The sequence below is a fragment of the Thunnus albacares genome, chromosome 16, assembly GCF_914725855.1.
Source record: "Thunnus albacares chromosome 16, fThuAlb1.1, whole genome shotgun sequence".
Classification (NCBI taxonomy): domain Eukaryota; kingdom Metazoa; phylum Chordata; class Actinopteri; order Scombriformes; family Scombridae; genus Thunnus; species Thunnus albacares.
The window spans coordinates 6,156,170-6,174,532 of NC_058121.1; the positions used below are offsets into that span (position 1 = coordinate 6,156,170).

Sequence of the window (18,363 nt, forward strand, 5' to 3'; positions counted from 1 at the left end):
GACAGTGACAAACACTCCACTTTGACAGTTTGACAGCATCCCTTAAACATCTTGATATAAACAGGGTGGCAAATGAACACCTGTATATGTATCTGCCTTGATTTAATACCTGAGAAACAACTCAGAGTTGCGCTCATGAACCACAAGGTCATCAGCAAAGATGTAAGTTTTTGTAAATGTAATTTCTTTTGTCAGTGATGCTTGTCAAGCGTTTCCACAGCTGCAGGAACATAATATCAAATTAAGCATCAAAGTGTTGGTCCAGGGTATCATAAAAGATAAATAACATGCTTTTCATATAATAATGTTAAACATTTAATTAATAATGGTGGTTTTGAGGAGAAAATTCTCTGGTTTCAGCTTCTCTGATGTGAAGATTTGCTGCTTTTGTCTGTTTTATATAATTGAAATGAATATCTTTGGGTTTTGAACTGTTGGTCGAACAAAGACATTTAAAAACATCAGCCTGGGATCTGGGAATTTGCTATGGGCATTTTTCAATATTTTCTGAAATTTAAACCAAATGATCAATGAATTATGAGAAAATAACTGTCAGATTGATTGACAATGAAAATAATCCTTAGTTGCAGGCCTTGTTGCCATTATATCATGGTATTAAAGGGTAACGGTTAGATTTTAGACAGTCTGGCCTTAAACTGAACTGTATATGACTTTACTGTATATAATAAGATATGGCACATGCACACAGTGAGCAGATGATATAGTAGAGACATTACAGCCAAAGGCTGAATGAAGCATACTGACTCACAGAATCTGCCTAACGTGCCCAGTGAGCATGTTAACCTAGTTCCTGTAAGGTTTAATCTAGGTCATCACACATTTCACCCATAAATGAAAATGGTTTGACTGCCTGATTATTCATTCAGGAAGGATAAAAGCTTGAAAAGCCGAATGGAGAAGAATGAACATCAGTCTGTAAAGATCTTGGTGGAAGTGTTTCCTGGTACGTCTCACACTCTCACCCCTCTTTCAGTCTTACCTTTGGTCCCCACCAGGTCACCCCGACATGCAGAGCGTAGTCGCAGCACGTCTTGGCGTCGGCCAGAGCTCGGCACTGCTCGTAAGCGTCCAGCAGGGAGCAGTGTTGTTCAGGCAGGACCATTGCCATCACCATGGTGGTACCACCCATCAGAGCAGCCTGAGTGAAGCGAGAGGGTGAGCGGGGGTGAGTTAGAGAGGAAGGAAGGAAGGAAGAGAGAAAAGATTAATTAAACAAGAGAACAATGATTCCACTGTAAAGCACATAGATAGTGTTTGTCCCGGTGACAGTGACCGATAGTCCTTCCTTATTTACTGTTTTCTCATCATGGTCTACTTCATGCACCAACACTGAGGATGCTATTATACAAAACATTTAAGTTAACCAGAGGAAGCCTGAGAAATCAGGAAAAACGCCCTTTATCAGGATGAACTTCTGCTCTGCTATTCAGAGCACAATTTCTTTGATGTTTTGCAGATAAATATATAAGTTATTTGAAAGTATGTATCTTACTTTTTCTAAGACACAGTAACAGTTTTCCACAGTCAAATTAAATTTATCAACATGTCTCTTAAGTGTTTTGTTTTAGCACTGCTGTCACTGATTCGCCCTCTATAGAAACCTCTTGGTTTTGTACTGAAAATCAGACATTGTTTTTGAAAAGCACTTTAGAAGAAGCCTTTGCAAAAACTTTCTGAAACCTCTTCATAAAAAACTCATGAACACTCTCAAATCTGGTTCTACTTTTTCAAAGCAGCTGCAAGGCAGCAGCAACATGAGGGAAAATATGAAATATGAAAAGGAGAAGATTCATATTAAATCATTGATGCAGAAAAGAAGAGAGTGGAAGAAAGTGGAGGTTAGAGGAGAGAACACAAAAGAACGAGAGGAAGAGGATGACAGGATGGAAAACTGAAGAGGTGAAGGGAGTGGTCTGCCGTGACTCGTCTCAGTCGGCTGAACGGTAAATCCACTTTTTTGTAGCCATGACAACAGATACTGCTCTGCCATGCCTGTCGCATGTTCCAACCCTCCTCCTCCTCCTCTTCCTCCCCCTCTCCCCGTCCACAACTGCACTGCCAGTCACCCGTTCAATATCCTCACAGTCTAGCGGGGCTACTGCACTGAGGAGTGATGAAAAACTGGCAATAATCATTTATGAAACAGGGAATAAACAGAGAGAGATAGAAAACATCGCTCTTGTAATATGACTGTTTCCGCAAGACATAGACGGTGAAATGAGCCTCATTCTGTTTTCAATTTTCAGTCCAGATGAGTCAAAATAAACACTAAAACTGAAGTTCACCACTAAAATCTCTCTCCATAATTGATACGACTTGAATGAAGCGTGACTAGGGCCTGATTTCTGTGCACGTCAGCGTGGACTCGTTCTTCCAGACTCCAGACGTGTCACAGACGAGAGGGAAGGAGCTTCTGTTTTGGAGTGACAGCTCCGCCGGCCAACGAGCTATCAGGTTTCCTATTACCATAGAAACCAGTCTGAATCATCTGCAGCGTCAGCATCGAAGGTCTCTGCGTATGTATGTGCACGAGGAGCGTAGTGTCATCCATCACTGTCGATGTGTGAGTGTGTGTGTGTGTGTGGAGGAGATCAGAGGACGTGGACACAGCTGGGGATTGTGGGATTTACACTGTCTGTCTGCATGGCCTTAATTAAAATTTACTGCCAGTCTACTTCTTTAAAGAAGAGGGAATGTAAGAGTAGAAAAAGAGAAGGAAACAGTGAAAGAGAGACTGGGAAAGGAAGGTATATTCATATATTAAACAGTATGAGCGTGCGTGTTTATCAGTGTGAGGGTTTCAGCGGCCAGTAGCAGACGTTTCTCTGCTGGGCTATAAAAGCTGTCTACTGGTTGAAATGGCTTTCATCCTGCCCTGTTTTGTTCTTTTTAGGCTGCGTATGCAAATACAGTCACCAAATAAACTTCCAATTTTAGACTGTGCTAAATTATAAACCTGTGAAGGAGATCCAAGAAAGTTCAATTCCTCTCTGACAAGGCACTTGCTGTGGTTATACATAATAAAAACCACTTCTGTTGTAAAGATTTGATTATGAGCATCTATAATCAGATATTTTACTTTTTTTCTTCTTTCTTTAACCTCTTCATCCTAATCTCATCATCACATCCTTCCAACATGTTTTTGTTTTAGATTCTGGACGAGATATTTCCAAAGAAAATGATTAACAAGACATCAATAATTATGTATTTTAGGTAATACTATGTTATGAAAGACACTTTAGATTAAACATTAAACATTATGCGGTATTGGAATAAGCAAACACAGATTACATACATGTGGATTTTTTCGTCTCATAAAGTAAATCAGGATTTAAGGAGAAACCTGTTATTATTCATAAGACCTGATGCTCCATTACCAGATTCCAACACTGCGATTACCTGACATGCATTTTAATCAGTGAGCTACCAGGGCGCGCCATTTGTTAGATTTTAAGAGAAATGAACCCACTAGATGTTACGATGAATGTCAACAGCCATAATATCTCTCTGAAATGCTATTTTCTTTACTAATAGTTTGCAGCTGCAACACATCAGTGGTGGTTAACTAAGCATGTGGTTTTATTTTGCAATAATCAACGCTGTGTAAATTATGGAGCAAAGAGTAACAAAACACATTTTGGTGTCATTGTGTTTGACATCCAGAAGTAAGGGTAAAATATTCCTATACATATGGTGAAGTTGAGCATGTTATGATGCACTACACCATCATATTACCTTCATGGTTTTAATCTAATAGCTCTCTTATCAAGCTACACTAAACCCAACAAACTGCTGTCCTCCCTTTTGGCTCTTAAAGCATATTACTGATCATTGACAGCACAGCTAAAGTGGATGGTGACACATAAACCCAAACAGTGCTTTAACATGAATCCCCCACTCTATTAAAGACCCTCCAACCCCTACTGTGAAGATAATCCCCTGGAAAGAAAGTATAAAAAGAGAAGCAGAGAGGGGGGAGGAGATGGAGAGAAAGGAAACAACTGGCACAAAAAAACACTCAATATGATGATGATGGTACGGACAGGAAATGAATGAACAGCTATTTTACTTATTACTTATTACAATTGTAATTTATCAAGCAAAAATACCAACCTTTCACTAGTTCGAGCTCCTCAAATCTGAGGATTTGACGCCTTTATATATTTTTTATCATTGTAAATTAAAACATTTGGGGTTTTAGAACATTAAAAGAGCAAGTTGAAGAGGTTATACTATTTCCTGACAATTTATAGATGAATGGATAATGGATATAATCATTAGTTGCAGACCTAGTTTCTAGTATGCAGTGAAAATATATCATAGCTCAATAATTAATTTAGCTACTACCCCAAAATAACTAATAAGCCCTTGGAAAATCAGATCAAAAGAGCAATTAATGTCCTGGTGGATGAGTACATTTACAATATGGAGGAAAGACGGGGGAGCGAGAGACTTTAAGTGTGAGTGAGACATGACTGATCTGAGAGGATGAGAGGATCTCAGTGCGTTAGACTCTGTGAGAGGTTATCGATGTCAGACAGATTACCACCGCAGCTCTCTGATCAGCCTCTATCAGCTCTGCTCATACTTCACGTTACAGCTGAACGCCTCACCTTCTTTCATCCCCTCCTATTCCTCATCCCCCGTCCACCTCTCCTGCCTGCAGAGACATTAAAAGGATCTCTGCAGAGCCTGCTGTGATAGATACTACTCTGCCAATAACTCAGGCCAATACTAGTCCCCACTAGTCCCACTGATCTGGTCCAGTACAGTTGATCTGACATATAACATGATCAATATTGCACTGGACAGACTGTGAATAACAGTGAGATAGGGTCAAACCTGTTATGATGGTTTCGGTTTTGAGTTTGTCATTAAAATGATCTAAATGGTGTTTAAAAAGCTTTTTAAAACTGACTTCTGACTGTAATGCATCAACAACAAAATATTAATGTGATAAAAGGCTTTCAGGTGATGTAATGGATCCTGACATGATGTTCTCATGTTGGGTTCCATTACATAAAGTGTTAGAAGTAGCTAGTGTTCATATATTTGTATTAAAATTGGTTGTTTTGTTCCCTGTGTTATACAGTATGTTCAATATATGCGATTTGATGCATCTCATCTCTCTCTGTCTCTCTCGCTGTGTTTCCTGTCTGTACCTCCACTGTCACTGTCAAATAAAGGCAGAATGCTCCAAAATATCTTAAATAGTTTCAAAGATGAAAACATGCTCTTTGTTCAGCCTTGAATTTTTGCTTTTTAAATTCACAGACAGTTCATCTAATGCGTCTTATACTATTGTTTATTTTAGCTTGGCTTTACTAAAAAGCCCCCAAAAATAATACCCTCTACAATCCTTATGGCAACTTGAATGAAATCTTTTGAAGGTTTCTCTTCTCTCAGCTAGGCAGAAGTTTTGTGACACATCTGCAAAGTCTCTCTGTTGTTCAGTATTCTGGAAAATTCAATTCAAAGATTGACCCATGTTGAGGTTAAAACAAACAAAATTGCACATTTTTAGATTTAAATCGTTTTCATGACTATATTTCAGTGTGCAGCTGGTGCTTGATCAAACTTGTTATAATGTATGTAAAGTCTTTGTCAGTGTGCTTTGTTGATTTTAGGTGTACATACAATCCAGCAAAATATATGGACAAAACACCAAAACAAAATACAAGTATGGATGCAAAAACCGGGTGTTTGTATCTACACTGTATGTTCCTTGTTTCTACTTTCCACCATTTCACCATGTTATATAAATCACCCTCCTACTGCAGGTCATTGTGAGTCTGTATGAAGGAGGGTGGTGAGACAGAAGGGGGTGAAGCAGAGGAAACAGTGTGAAGGGAAGAGAGGGGGAAGGAAGGAAAACAGCAGAGGGAGCAGAATGTTCCAAAACGATGGGAGGGAGAGTAGAGGATGCGGAGCGAAATAGTTTTGGGGTCCATCACAATTGCACACGAGCCGTTGTCATGGTAACGCAGCCACCATAGATACCACACAATACTACCACGACCATGCGTGCATACACACAATCCTGATTTCCACACTAAGAATGGGGGTTAGTTGCCATGGTAGCGGGGTCAGTGGGTAGGGGTTGGTGATTGGGGGGCTTGCTGGGGTAAACTGGCATACGGAGGACTTCCCCCAAATTCCTCTCACCCTTCTTCAGTTGGCATTCAGCCTGTCATTTCACTAAGCTACGGCACTGCAAAGTCTGGGTAAATTGCCATGAAATCTTCCAAGCGCACTGCAGGTATTTGGAAAAGATACCAGAACACTATTTAAGATCTTCTCCAGATAATCACCTGCTGTTGTTGGAGGCCAGCAAACATGCAGGGATGGATGGATGGATGGAAAAACTAAATCTAATAACCAGTAGGCCTTTTTTAACATTGATATATATCTAAGTGGCAACTACAATGGCTTGAGGTTGAAGCCAATGTGGAAGTACCTTAAAGTGCCACTGACGGCCGCTAGGTGCTCCCATTCAAAAAGCGTTAACTTCTCTCTAGAAATACTAAGTCAATAACCAACCATTCAATTGATCAACGAGTCATTATAGTCTCAATCTCTTAATTCAGGCCCTCTAATAAGTGTGCTAGTGGTCAATAGGAAAATTATTGCTCCATTAATAAGATCTGAAGACTTAGAGTAGCTTTGATGTCTGCCGTGTGGGTGTTGATTGACAGCTGTGATTGACAGTTTGCTCACCTGCTGCTCTCCCCAGTCTGACTCGCACTGAGTCAGACTATTGTCGCAGTATTTCATAAAGTTTAATCTTACTTGATTATGATACCTACCATGTTAGCGTAATTTAGCTAAAGTAGCCAACATTAGCCCAAGTATGCACCACTCTGAGTTATCAGTAAGCTAGCATTCACTTCGGTCCAAGGTAGTGAGGCGTGTTTCCAGAGCGTGAAAGGCAACACCCGGCAATCCTTAGAAGGTCCTAGCTCCAAACGGAAAAGATGGTGCCGACCATAAGATAATGAGTGACGCCATACCTCACTACGCCCATCTTTATATATAGTCTATGTATATATCACAATATCTTTCGGTTTGGAAAGTTCTCTGCTAAATGGTCTCAGCAGAATAGATTCCTGCCTTGTTCCCAGCTTGTGTTATTGTATTATGTACAGCAAGCGACTGCCACACCTTCATACACCCAGTTGACACCCATTAGTAAAGCCCCTAGCGACAAAAATATACCAGGCAACAACAACTAAACCAGCCCAAAACATCCTCTGACGCATAATATGCAGGCAAAAGCTACACTCCCTCTTGAATTTTTTAAGTCTTCTTATTATTAAATCATCCTCCCTCCTCTGAGTCTCAGGGGATCAGTGGAAAACATGCAGATCATCCATTGGAAATGAACTAATAAACTCAGTGCAGATGAAGACTGAACAGCTGTGTGTGTGTGTGTGTGTGTGTGTGTGTGTGTGTGTGTGTGTGTGAGTGATAGTGTGAGTGTGTAAAAAGAGAAGTCTTTGCTTTCAACCAGTAACTAGGGACAGCTGTTTGGGTTGTCTTCCTATAGGATCAGAGTGAGAACATATGTGGTCATTAGTCTTGATGAACATATGAATAGGATGGATATTTGACTATAGAAAGAGTGAGAGAGAAAGTCTGTGTATGACAGCTGTCTCTGGACTCTAAATATGTATTATCACAGGCATGCTGACGAGCTTAGTCATAACACAGCGTGTGTGTGAATGTGTCTGCGTGTGTGTGTGTGTGTGTGTGTGTGTGTGTGTGTACCTTGGTCCCGCTGTAGAAGTCATCCTGGATGGTGGCGTTCATGAAAGTCTGCTGCAGATGCACGCTGGTGTCTATTCCGCCTGGCAACACCAGCTTTCCGGAGGCGTCAATCACCTTGGCGCCACCTGGTATCATCAGTTCTTTTCCAACCTTGCCAGAGAGGACACAAACACACACATTACACAACTTCATTAATACATTTAATGTTTTTGTCTCCGTAACATGCATGTGAACCAGAGAACATTTAACAGCTATAAAGGTCATCTATATTTGGATCCATGAGCTTTTAATCTGCAGTAGTCCATGTTAACAGACACTAAAGCCCCATTCGTACAGAATTATCATTACATGGGGACGTGGGGAATAAAATAATTACAGTGCTCCTCTATAATTTCACTGTTCTGGGCAGAGTTTTAACCATCGTGAAATCACAGAATGTGGTCTGTAATAAACATGATCATTAAGCTGGACTAGAGAATACCGGTATCTGCCCTTTAAGGATTTTACAAGGTCTTCCTCTGCTGGTAACTAACATTTTTTTCTGTTGTTGTATTGGTTACCAATTATAATTGATTCATTGTTTCAGTCATGGTTGGTTAATGTCAACCATTTATTGCCTCCAGCTGCTCAAATGTGAGAATTTGCTGCTGTTGTTTGTCATACAAGATACATAACTGAAGATGTTTGAGGTTTGAATTTGAAGACGTCACCATGGGCTCTGAGAAGTTGTGATGGTCATTTTTCACCATTTTCTGACATTTTATAGACAAAACATCTAATCGATTAATTAAGAAAAAAATCGGCATATTAATAGATAATGAAAATAGTCGTTAGTTGCAGGCCTAAATTCTCATATTTCGCCACTTCTTTCACCTGTTTCTTGGCTTTGGCTTCTCCTGCATGCTTGAGTAATAAATGTTCACTGCAAAGCTGACAAACATTGTGCCAACACATACAGTACTTTGCATTTTCAGAGTATCATGGACATGGAGGGGGAATGCCACTTTGCATCAAAGTGTTTTTGGCCTTCATCTAATCTCTATTTTTTTTACTGGGACTCCCTAATCTGCATTATCATTTACATAATGCCTTGAAAAACAGATACTGTGATACTGGCAAATTAGAATAAACAACCTAGTAAGTGTGTGTGTCTTTGTGTTCTTTCAGTTATGCTTTCTTAAATGGTTCTTTTTAGCAGTATGAGGCTCTGTTTAACTGAGCATGGTGATATACAGAACCCTCTTTCAATGATTACTTACAGATTGTTTCAACAGCGGTATGATTTATGATGCTATTGTGTCGATGGAAGCAAGTGCTGACAAAATATATGAGAAAGCTCATGTGCTGCCATGGCAGTAAAGTGTTTCAGTGGGAGTAAAGCTGAGCTTTCCAGGTTTCTGAGTCAAATGCATCATCTTCACACAAACCGATGCTCATTTCCATGACAACATTCTGTGAGATAATTATAGTGTTCATTATCATGGCATAGGGCCACTGAGTTCACTGGGTGGTTCATTCTCTTCATACTGTATTATTGTGAGGTGAGTCACAGTAACAGCCGGGGACATACTGTACTGGACAGTGAATGTGAGTACCTGAAAAAAAAAATACATGTGCATGTGTGTGCAGAATAAGAAAGCCTACTCATGTATGTGTATGTGTGTGTGTGTGTTAATGTGGACTACCTGCTGAATGATGCCGTTCTCAATGTAGACATCTGCTTCCTGGGTGAAGTCGTCGTTGACCACTTTCCCTCCCTTGATGAGGATACGCATGGACCCCATGTTGGTAGCCATTGTCCTACCAGAGGAACAAAAAGGGGCATTTAACACACATGTAGGATGAAGACATTGTTAAAGGATAGGGATGGCTATATTCTATTTTTTTCTTACTGTCAAAAAATCTCATGTGCAGAGCCAAACTAACAAAGAATTGATCCCACTTGCAAGTATTGTGTCTATCAAAAGCCTGGTATATCGTATTCCTTTGTGCTGTAGACCTCTGTTGTTGTTCCAAAATGATTAAAAGCACATTAATGAGCCACGCATGTTCCTTCATATTGAAGACTATGGTCACAATAGTTTGTTTAGAAATGGCTACAAAGACTAATAAAAGCAAATGTTTTTACTCTGTTTGTGTAAGGCAGACAACACTATGCATAGTATCTGCCTTGCATAGTAGTGTTTCCTTTTACAACGGAACAGTGTAGCTCATTGACGTGTTTTGAATAGTTTTTGGAAAACAACAGAGGTCTGCAGCACAGAAAAATAAGATATATGAGGCTTTGGATACACATACAATACTTGTTAGTAGATCAATTCATTGTTGGTTTGGCTCTGCACATGAGATTTTTCGACAATAAGAAAAATATAGTAAATCACCAGCCATATCCTTTAATACATAGCGTGACGTCTGCAAGGGAAACCACTTGTGGGAATAAAACTGGGTTATGCATGCATGACTCATTTGGCATCTTTGTGACTGAGTGGCAGTCCAAATGGAAAAAAAATATATTTTTTTCAACTCTCAACACTCCTTCCATAAGACTGTGTTTCAATATTTTCCTGCACAAATGAATTTGACCACAAAGTAAATTATATTTTGCCTAATGTAAACCATTAGACAACCATAAGCCAAGTTCCTTCCCAGACTTGGCCTTACATACAGAGACATTTGTAAGCCACAAAAACAACAGCATTAAAAGCAAGTATTATCTGAATTACTATTTGGTCAACAAAAAACAGCTCTAGTCTTGACAGAGAGACTGGGAGATTTAATCAGACAAGGAGGTAGATAGGTATGTGGAAGGAACCTGGCCTTTCTAAAGTCATGAAGTCCTTTAACAGTCATTCCTGAACAAATCTAAAGCCAGTGCCAACAAGGATGAATGCAAAGGGGAAACAAACATCCAGAGTGGCATTATGGTGGCTTAGAGGGCAAGTGCAAAGTAAGTGGTGTGTTTCACAGCCTTTGTTACAGAAATTATATTAATACAATCTCGAAAATCTAGAAAAAACATTTTCACACCTTAAAAAACAGATACCATGTTAACTCTTATTTCCAGAGCACAAGAGAATAAATCATCTATAATTACGCAAGTCTGCTCGTCTGTTTATGAGACATGTCTTTGATCTCAGGAGACAGAAAACTTCCTCCAAGCTTTGAGTGTGTCAGCCTATGAAATATTAAGTGGTGAGCAGTGCATAGTACATAATTAACAAATGGATTACAGTATCTGCATACAACTGATATAGTGTTGGTATAACTGATACAATATCTGGATATAACTGATAACAGACTGGTGGAGAACAGGGAAACATGGTTGATGTTCATGACTTTAACATACTTCCTACCCTGGTCTCTTCCTTAATACATCATTATTAATAATAAGGGGATTGATAAAGGACAGTACATACCATCTTACTTACGAGCTCAATGGCAGAAAGCTGGTGTTCAATGACTTATAGTTGCACTATTTTGAGGTTTGTCTCCACAGATTGATGTTAAGGAGGCAGATGTGACTTCACTTCATAGTGGACATGTTGGGCATTCAATAATGGATGCAGCTGGCTACCGATATATAAAACAAGATGAATTTTAATGATCCCACAGAGCTTCTAGTAAAGAAACATGGATCTAATTAACCTCATTTCAGGCATTTCTACTGTATGTGCAACAATGAGCACTTTTCAAGATGAATGCCTGGTGGTTATTGTGTGCATTTTTTGGTCCCTGCCCCCTCTTTTCCTACAGATAACTATACCTTTTGGCTATGGTAATTTTAGATTGTGTTACAGTAGATGTGGTACTCAGTTTATGTGCTTTGGAAATTTTAATAGACTCCTATTCAATGTATGATCCTGTTGTTTCATTTTCCAAAATATTTAAACCTGTTATAATTACAGTAATAAAGGTGAGCAAAGACATATGACTGATGGTTTGGGAATTTTAAGCAAATTTGTTTAAAACACCTTAAGATAATGAGAGGGAGATTTGAATGAAAGAGTAAGAATAATATGATGAATTGAAATTATCAAAATAATTTTTTGAGCATTTCAATTGCCTAAATTTGTACAAATTATTGCCAAAAAATTATTGACACTTCATGTTTATCATTTATAGTTGTATTTGTTATTTTCAATATTTTATTCCAATATTTTGTGATTTTAACTGTTTTTTTAAAATATATTAGCACTGGGACCCAAGAAATTTGTTGGAATGACAATAAAACCTTGAAATGTGTACATGAAAAGTGTATTTTTACCACATGGGTTGAACTTATTGCTCTCATATCTGAAACTACTAGATATTGAAAAGAGCAGCTTGAGTAAGTCTAACGGGATCAACAAACTGAGAGGTCCTTCGACAAACATCCCACTGTGTGTGTGTGTGTGTGTGTGTGTGTGTGTGTGTGTGTTCTGCATGGATGGCTGTATGTAATGTGTTTGATGGCAGGACACAATAGTCCCCTAGTCACACAGAATCAACTCAAAGAGATGGAGGAGAATAGAGAGAGGAAAGAGAGGAGAGAAGAGGGGAACGACAGGGGAAGAAAGAAAACAGCGAACATATTGATGAGTGAAAAGATCTAGATCCTGAAATTTGTATCCCGAATCAGATGAGACTCAAATGGACCAATGATGGACCAAAAATCACCCATGTACGCCTGGTAGATCAAAGCTCTTTCAGTGCTGCGTCCTAACTCATTTGTGTTCACTAGTCTGAACGATAGTACACTCAGTGCTAGCAGTATATTGCTCAAAACACAGAGGTGCGGGTCAAGCTCAAGGTCAGTGTGATTTTAGAGAGCTCAGAGAAGATTGAGATGAGGGGGACAGAAAGATGAGATGAAAAAAAGAGAGCCTGAGGAATAGGGATGGCTGAAGAAAGCCATGAGTCCACTGGTAGAAAGAAGAAGAGTAGAAGGGGATGATTGTGTGGAGATGAAAGACACAGCGATCGTGGTAAACATGGTGGTGGGGGTGTGCAGTATGGAAAGCAGTGCCCTACAGGCCTGGCAGCCAGAATAAAAGATTGGTTTCCCAGGAGATGGGAACTGGAGGGCTTTCAGTGGAAAAATGGCTATACACACACATGCAAACACGCACACACACGCAAACACATGCCAGTATGGTCAGGCATACTAAAACACCAAGACTGATTTTGCCAGTTGAGGTCAAATTGATATAAAATCAACACAAACACAGACAGATATTGTTTTGGTTGCTTTAAATAAAAGCGCAACCTGCCCGACCTTCTGACCTTTACCCGTAGTGCTCCCGTCAGGGCAGTTAGTGGTTTGGAACGATTTTCTATTTTGAGTATTAGAAAGATTTGAGGAAAGCATCACAGTTATGCTGAAGATGTTGCATTCTGTTGCTAAAGGGAAAGTTTGCCAATTTTCAACCAGCATTGTATCATTACAATGTGGGCAGTATATGCAAATGAACAATGTTTAACTTCCCTCCATGTTGGCTACACCCAGAGCCCCCCAATCATTTGCTGATCGTTACTGTTTTCTTTAAAATGACCATCACTGCTTATACCAGCAGAAGTAAAACAGAGGTGATCAGAAAATGGTATATCAACATAAACACCTGTACATTATTCACCCAGGCTTTTAAACCCACACCAGCTCTGTCTTCAGTTCCTGTCAATGATCCTGTGGACAGCTTTAGCTCTGAAGTTATAAATGTTATTGATACCATGAAGACCAAAGTTGTCTCTGGCAAGAAAAAAGAACCATGGAGGAATACCACATTGTTAAAAGCTCAAAAAAGAGAGTGTAGACAGACAGGATGCAGGTGGCGAAAAAACAAACTCCAGATTCATTATAACATCTATAAAGAGAGACTTTGCATCTAAAAGGGCAAGGCAGTCATTGTTCTCCAGGATTATTAATAAAAATAACAATAATGCACACACCTTATTTACTGGCACTGAAAAAATGACAAACCCTTCAGCATCAGTGCCTCTTGAACTGCTATCCACGAAGTCGTGCAATGACTTTGCATCTTTTTTTACAGATAAAATTCTGAGGATAAGGCAAAGAGTCTGTAACTCCACCTCAGGCAAAATGGCTATGTTGCCTGTGCCTCAGCATAAAACCACTTCAGTCAGGACTTTTCTCAAGGGCCCTGAAGACTGCAGTTATTAAATTGCTTTTAAAAAAAGGCTAATCTGGATGCCTCATTAATAAATAACTACAGGCCCATATCAAACCTACTTTTTTTTAGGAAAGATCCTTGAAAAGGTTGTTTTTCAGCAACTCAACGCTTTCTTGGTGCAAAATAATTTCTTCAGTGTTTTTCAGTCTGGATTTCAACCTCACTACAGCACAGAGACTCACTCATGAAAGTCTTAAACGACATTCATCTGAGCATTACCTTGCGAGGCAGCTGGAGATCACGCAATCACGCAATCACATGAGAATCCATCTTGTCAGGGATCAAGTTATGAACTACTACTGAAGTGGTTCAGACCAATCAGTGTCCTATGAGGAACTACTGGCAGCTACGGGCGTGGTTTAGGTGTGATGACAGTGAGACATTAGTCCCTGATAGATGGTGATAGACAAATGGTTCATCCAATTTCTTGCCAAGCATTTTTGAAAGTGAGCTTGTTCGAAAAATATGAAAAGGTAGCACATCTCAAATTTCCAAGTCAAGGGGAACAAAATACTAACATTTCTCTTTGACTCACATCACGATAGAAAACGCTTGCATATTTCGGCACAGAGCCTTCTTCAGAGTGTTTGAAGTATACAGGTTTAATTCAGTCATATGTACAAGGGCAGAGTCACTTTTCTGATCCAATGGTTCTAGATACAGGGACCAATCACAAGTATATAGTTAAATCTGATTTACACCCCATTACATACAATATGAAACTTCACAAAACTGTTTCTGACTATCATTGATTCATTATTAAGGACATACATTAGATGGCAATAAAGGGACATATAGATCACAAACAGTCCTAACTTAAAACCATTTTAAGCTGAAGTCATCATTAAGTCCATTTGATGTCATAGTGTTGTGTGTGTATATCAAAACCATTATCTCTAATTTTAATGAAGAGGGTAAGCTGTGATTTGCTTCAGCAAATGTTTGCAATTGCATAATTCATATTGCCTGTACGGATTGCAGATTTGTGCTCTGATATTCATTTTGGTTTTGGTATTACTGGATCTCAGTGCGGCATTCAACACAGTCGACCAGAAGATACTGCTAGACAGAGTGGAAAAGTGGGTGGGACTCTCTGACGCTGTCCTACATTGGTTCTAATCATACTGACAAGATAGGGACTACTTTGTATCAATTGGCAACTATGCATCTGAATGAACAAAAATCACATGCGGAGGTCCTCAAGGGTCCATTCTCAGGCCTCTTCTATTCACATCAACATGCGCCCCCTTGCTCAGATTATAGAACATTATAACATTTCCCAACATACTTATGCAGATGACACACAACTCTACATAACACATGTCATCACATGACTACAATCCCTTACATTTGCTGTATAAGTGCATTGAACAAATCAATAAGTGGATGTGCCAGAATTATTATACAACTGAAATAATTGTTTTTCGCCCCAGAGAAGAAAGATTAAAAGTCAGTGCTCATTTTGACCCAATGACACTAAATCCTACAAATCAAGCTGGAAATCTTGGTGTAGTTACAGACTCGGACTTAAATTTCAACAGCCACATAATGACAACTACAAAATCGAAACACGATACAGAAAAACTAGTTCATGCATTTATTTTCAGCAGGCTAGACTATTGTAACAGTGTCTTCAAAGGTCTTAAAATCAATCAGAAAGCTGCAGCTCATTCAGAATGCTGCTGCCAGAGTCTTTACTGACACCAAGAAAATGTAGCACATTACAGCGGTGCTTAAATCACTGCACTGGCTTCCTCTGTGTCAAAGGATAGATTTTAAAAACCTATCACTAGCCTATTAAGCACTAAATGGTCTTGGGCCCAAACACATTTCTGATTTGCTTGTACATTACGAAGTCCCCAGACCCCTCAGGTCATCTGGGACAGGTTTACTCAGTGTTCCCAGGATAAAAACCAAGCAGCTTTTATTTCTATGCTCCCCACCTGTAGAACAAGCTTCCTGAATACCTGAGGTCTGCTAAAACTGTCAGCTTATCTAAGACATTATTGTTTACAGCGGCTTTCCAATTAATTAAATACATAACTTCTTTTTCATCTTTAACTATTTATTTGCTTGTTTTTGTTTTTATTGTCTTTTAAATGCAATTTTAATGTCTTTTTGTCTTCTTGCTTTCAATGTCTTAAATGCAATCTTAATGTTTTCTTAATGTCTTATGTTCCAGTTTTGTGTTTGGGGTTCCTCTTCTTCTTTTTACCAAATGAGCCACATATGATTTTTTTAAAATGTAGGTGATACTGATGGCACTAGGTCTCTTTTATGTATAGAAAATATTAAATAAACAGTTGTAACCAACAAATCCAATAGAAACTGACACCTAACCATACTAGAAACAGTGGATTGTTATAGTTCCAGCAGTCCAAATCAAGGGACTACTTTAGTACTGCTGGGGTTTTAGCGTCTAATATTAAAATCTCTACACTCTCACAGGATATTACAGGGAAAATACAGTCTGCTGTTGTTATTCAATCCTGTGCTTTGTTGGCATACCATTCTGATATAGTTATAGTCCAGTAAAACTAGCAAATAACACACAAGACAAAACAATGGGGCATCCTGGTAGCCTAGAGGTCAAGATGCAGACCATTTAACTGCAACGTCCCCAGTTCAAGTGTTTGTTCTGTTCTTTTTGTTAAGTACTTTATGTTGACATGTTAAAAATGTTACTGCAGTACAATTGAATTTCTTAGTTTCTCATTTGAGTGTTTACAGTTAAGGTAACTACACTCTGCAGTGCAGAAGCATTGTCTCCTTCCACCGCAGATTCCCATTGAAGAATGACATCAGAACACAAAAAGGAAAAGATTAATAAATTTCACAAACTCTTCCTTTTACCAGACACATAATTGCATTCAATCTTAAGGGAAAATGGAGAGAAAAGTGGAGAAATATAAATAGTAAAGTTGACAGAGAGAGGTCAGCAGAGAGAGTGATGTCTATATGAAATTCTGCTCTCTATATCTGATACTTTAAAGCTGAAGCTGCTGTTGTCACTATTTTCCAGTCAGCTCCGTCCAAACCCACACAGCTGACTGACTGTGTGTGTAGGACTGGGAGCGCTGACTAAACAGACCTCTGCGCCTGACACTGGAAGCTTTGTGTGTCCGTAAGGACTGTAAAGCCAAAGAAAATTAAAGTCAACTTATATAATTGACATTCTGCACAGTGACACCATTCACCCTCACAAAAACGCACACAATAAAACCTTCAGCTGCTCAGAGGACAGGAGAACAAAAACATCTCTCTTTACTGTCACTTTTAGTTTTCACAATACGTCTGTCATATGTACAGTCATAAAAAACAAAACAGAATTCTCCAGTGGTCATCTTGCATTATGATTATTTAAAAAAATATTCAAATCCATACACTCTAATCTTGCTAAAATATTGTAAATAAAATAATAATGAGGTACTAATACACCACCACACTACATGGTTTCTCTATCTATATTGACAATTTCACAAAAATGAATGAATTCAATAAGAAAATAATTTAAATTATGACATCACCAAATGCTTTATGATTGAAATATGTATAACTATTTATTTACAGACATCTTACATTATGAAAATATCAACTGTAACATGGGTGTTATCAGAGGCCGGCCAATCTAGCGTGAGGAATCGGCGTCACAGGCAGTCGGACTGGCTGTCCAGTCAAGTGTATCAGTGATTTCACCTTTGTAGTTCAGTTTCTGCTTATGTTTCACCGAATGTCTTTGTCTTATTTCTTACAAATAAAGCTTTGTTTTACCTTCAATTACGTTTTTTTTTTTTGGATTAGAAAATAGAGACTTTTTATAGATGTGAGACGTGAGGCAACTTGAAGTGACGTGAGGTGACATCAAGCAACGTGATGCGACCTGATGGAACAGCCTGCACATGAAGTGTTGTGAGGTGCCGTGATGTGACGTGAGGAGGCGCAAACATCTTTGTCACCGCTAGTTATATGAAGCCGGCTTGGTGTGAATAATTTTTATACTAATTTTAACTCATATTTTAATTACTACAGGACAGAAGGTCTCAATCCACCATGAAGCTCCCTCAGAGGATGAGATAGCCTAAACAATAAAAGTAAAAATGACAAAACATGCCTGAAGATCCCCTTCATACATGTTTTAAGATGTATATAAAATAAGTTTATGTATGCTTTATGTATAATAATTTGTGTTTAATATGTTTTTCCACAAAAAAAAGTTTAATTATATAGTTAAAATCCTTAAAATGGCATTTACTCCCTCCCTAATTAAAAATCCAGACTCTATAATATGCAAATATTATATAAATGTTTTCCTTTCAAAAGTTTAACTGCTGGACACTAGATGTCTCCTACTTCACTGTAGAGTCCATTCTCAGTGTCTATCTGCACTTGAGGTTTCAAGTTTTCACAT

At 38.8% G+C, this 18,363-nt stretch overlaps 1 protein-coding gene across 1 annotated transcript in view; it reads right to left on the reverse strand.

Annotated features, from left to right (window-relative positions):
* Positions 1–18,363, reverse strand: part of LOC122965483 (dihydropyrimidinase-related protein 5-like) — a 30,030-nt gene that overhangs the window by 5,584 nt on the left and 6,083 nt on the right. Inside the window, exons 2-4 of the mRNA XM_044329589.1 lie at positions 9,474–9,588; positions 7,789–7,938; positions 1,001–1,159 (exon numbers count right to left, since the gene is read on the reverse strand). Of these exons, the coding sequence (XP_044185524.1) occupies positions 1,001–1,159; positions 7,789–7,938; positions 9,474–9,584 (420 nt within the window). The 5' untranslated portion in view covers positions 9,585–9,588. The remainder of the gene's footprint in view (positions 1–1,000; positions 1,160–7,788; positions 7,939–9,473; positions 9,589–18,363) is intronic.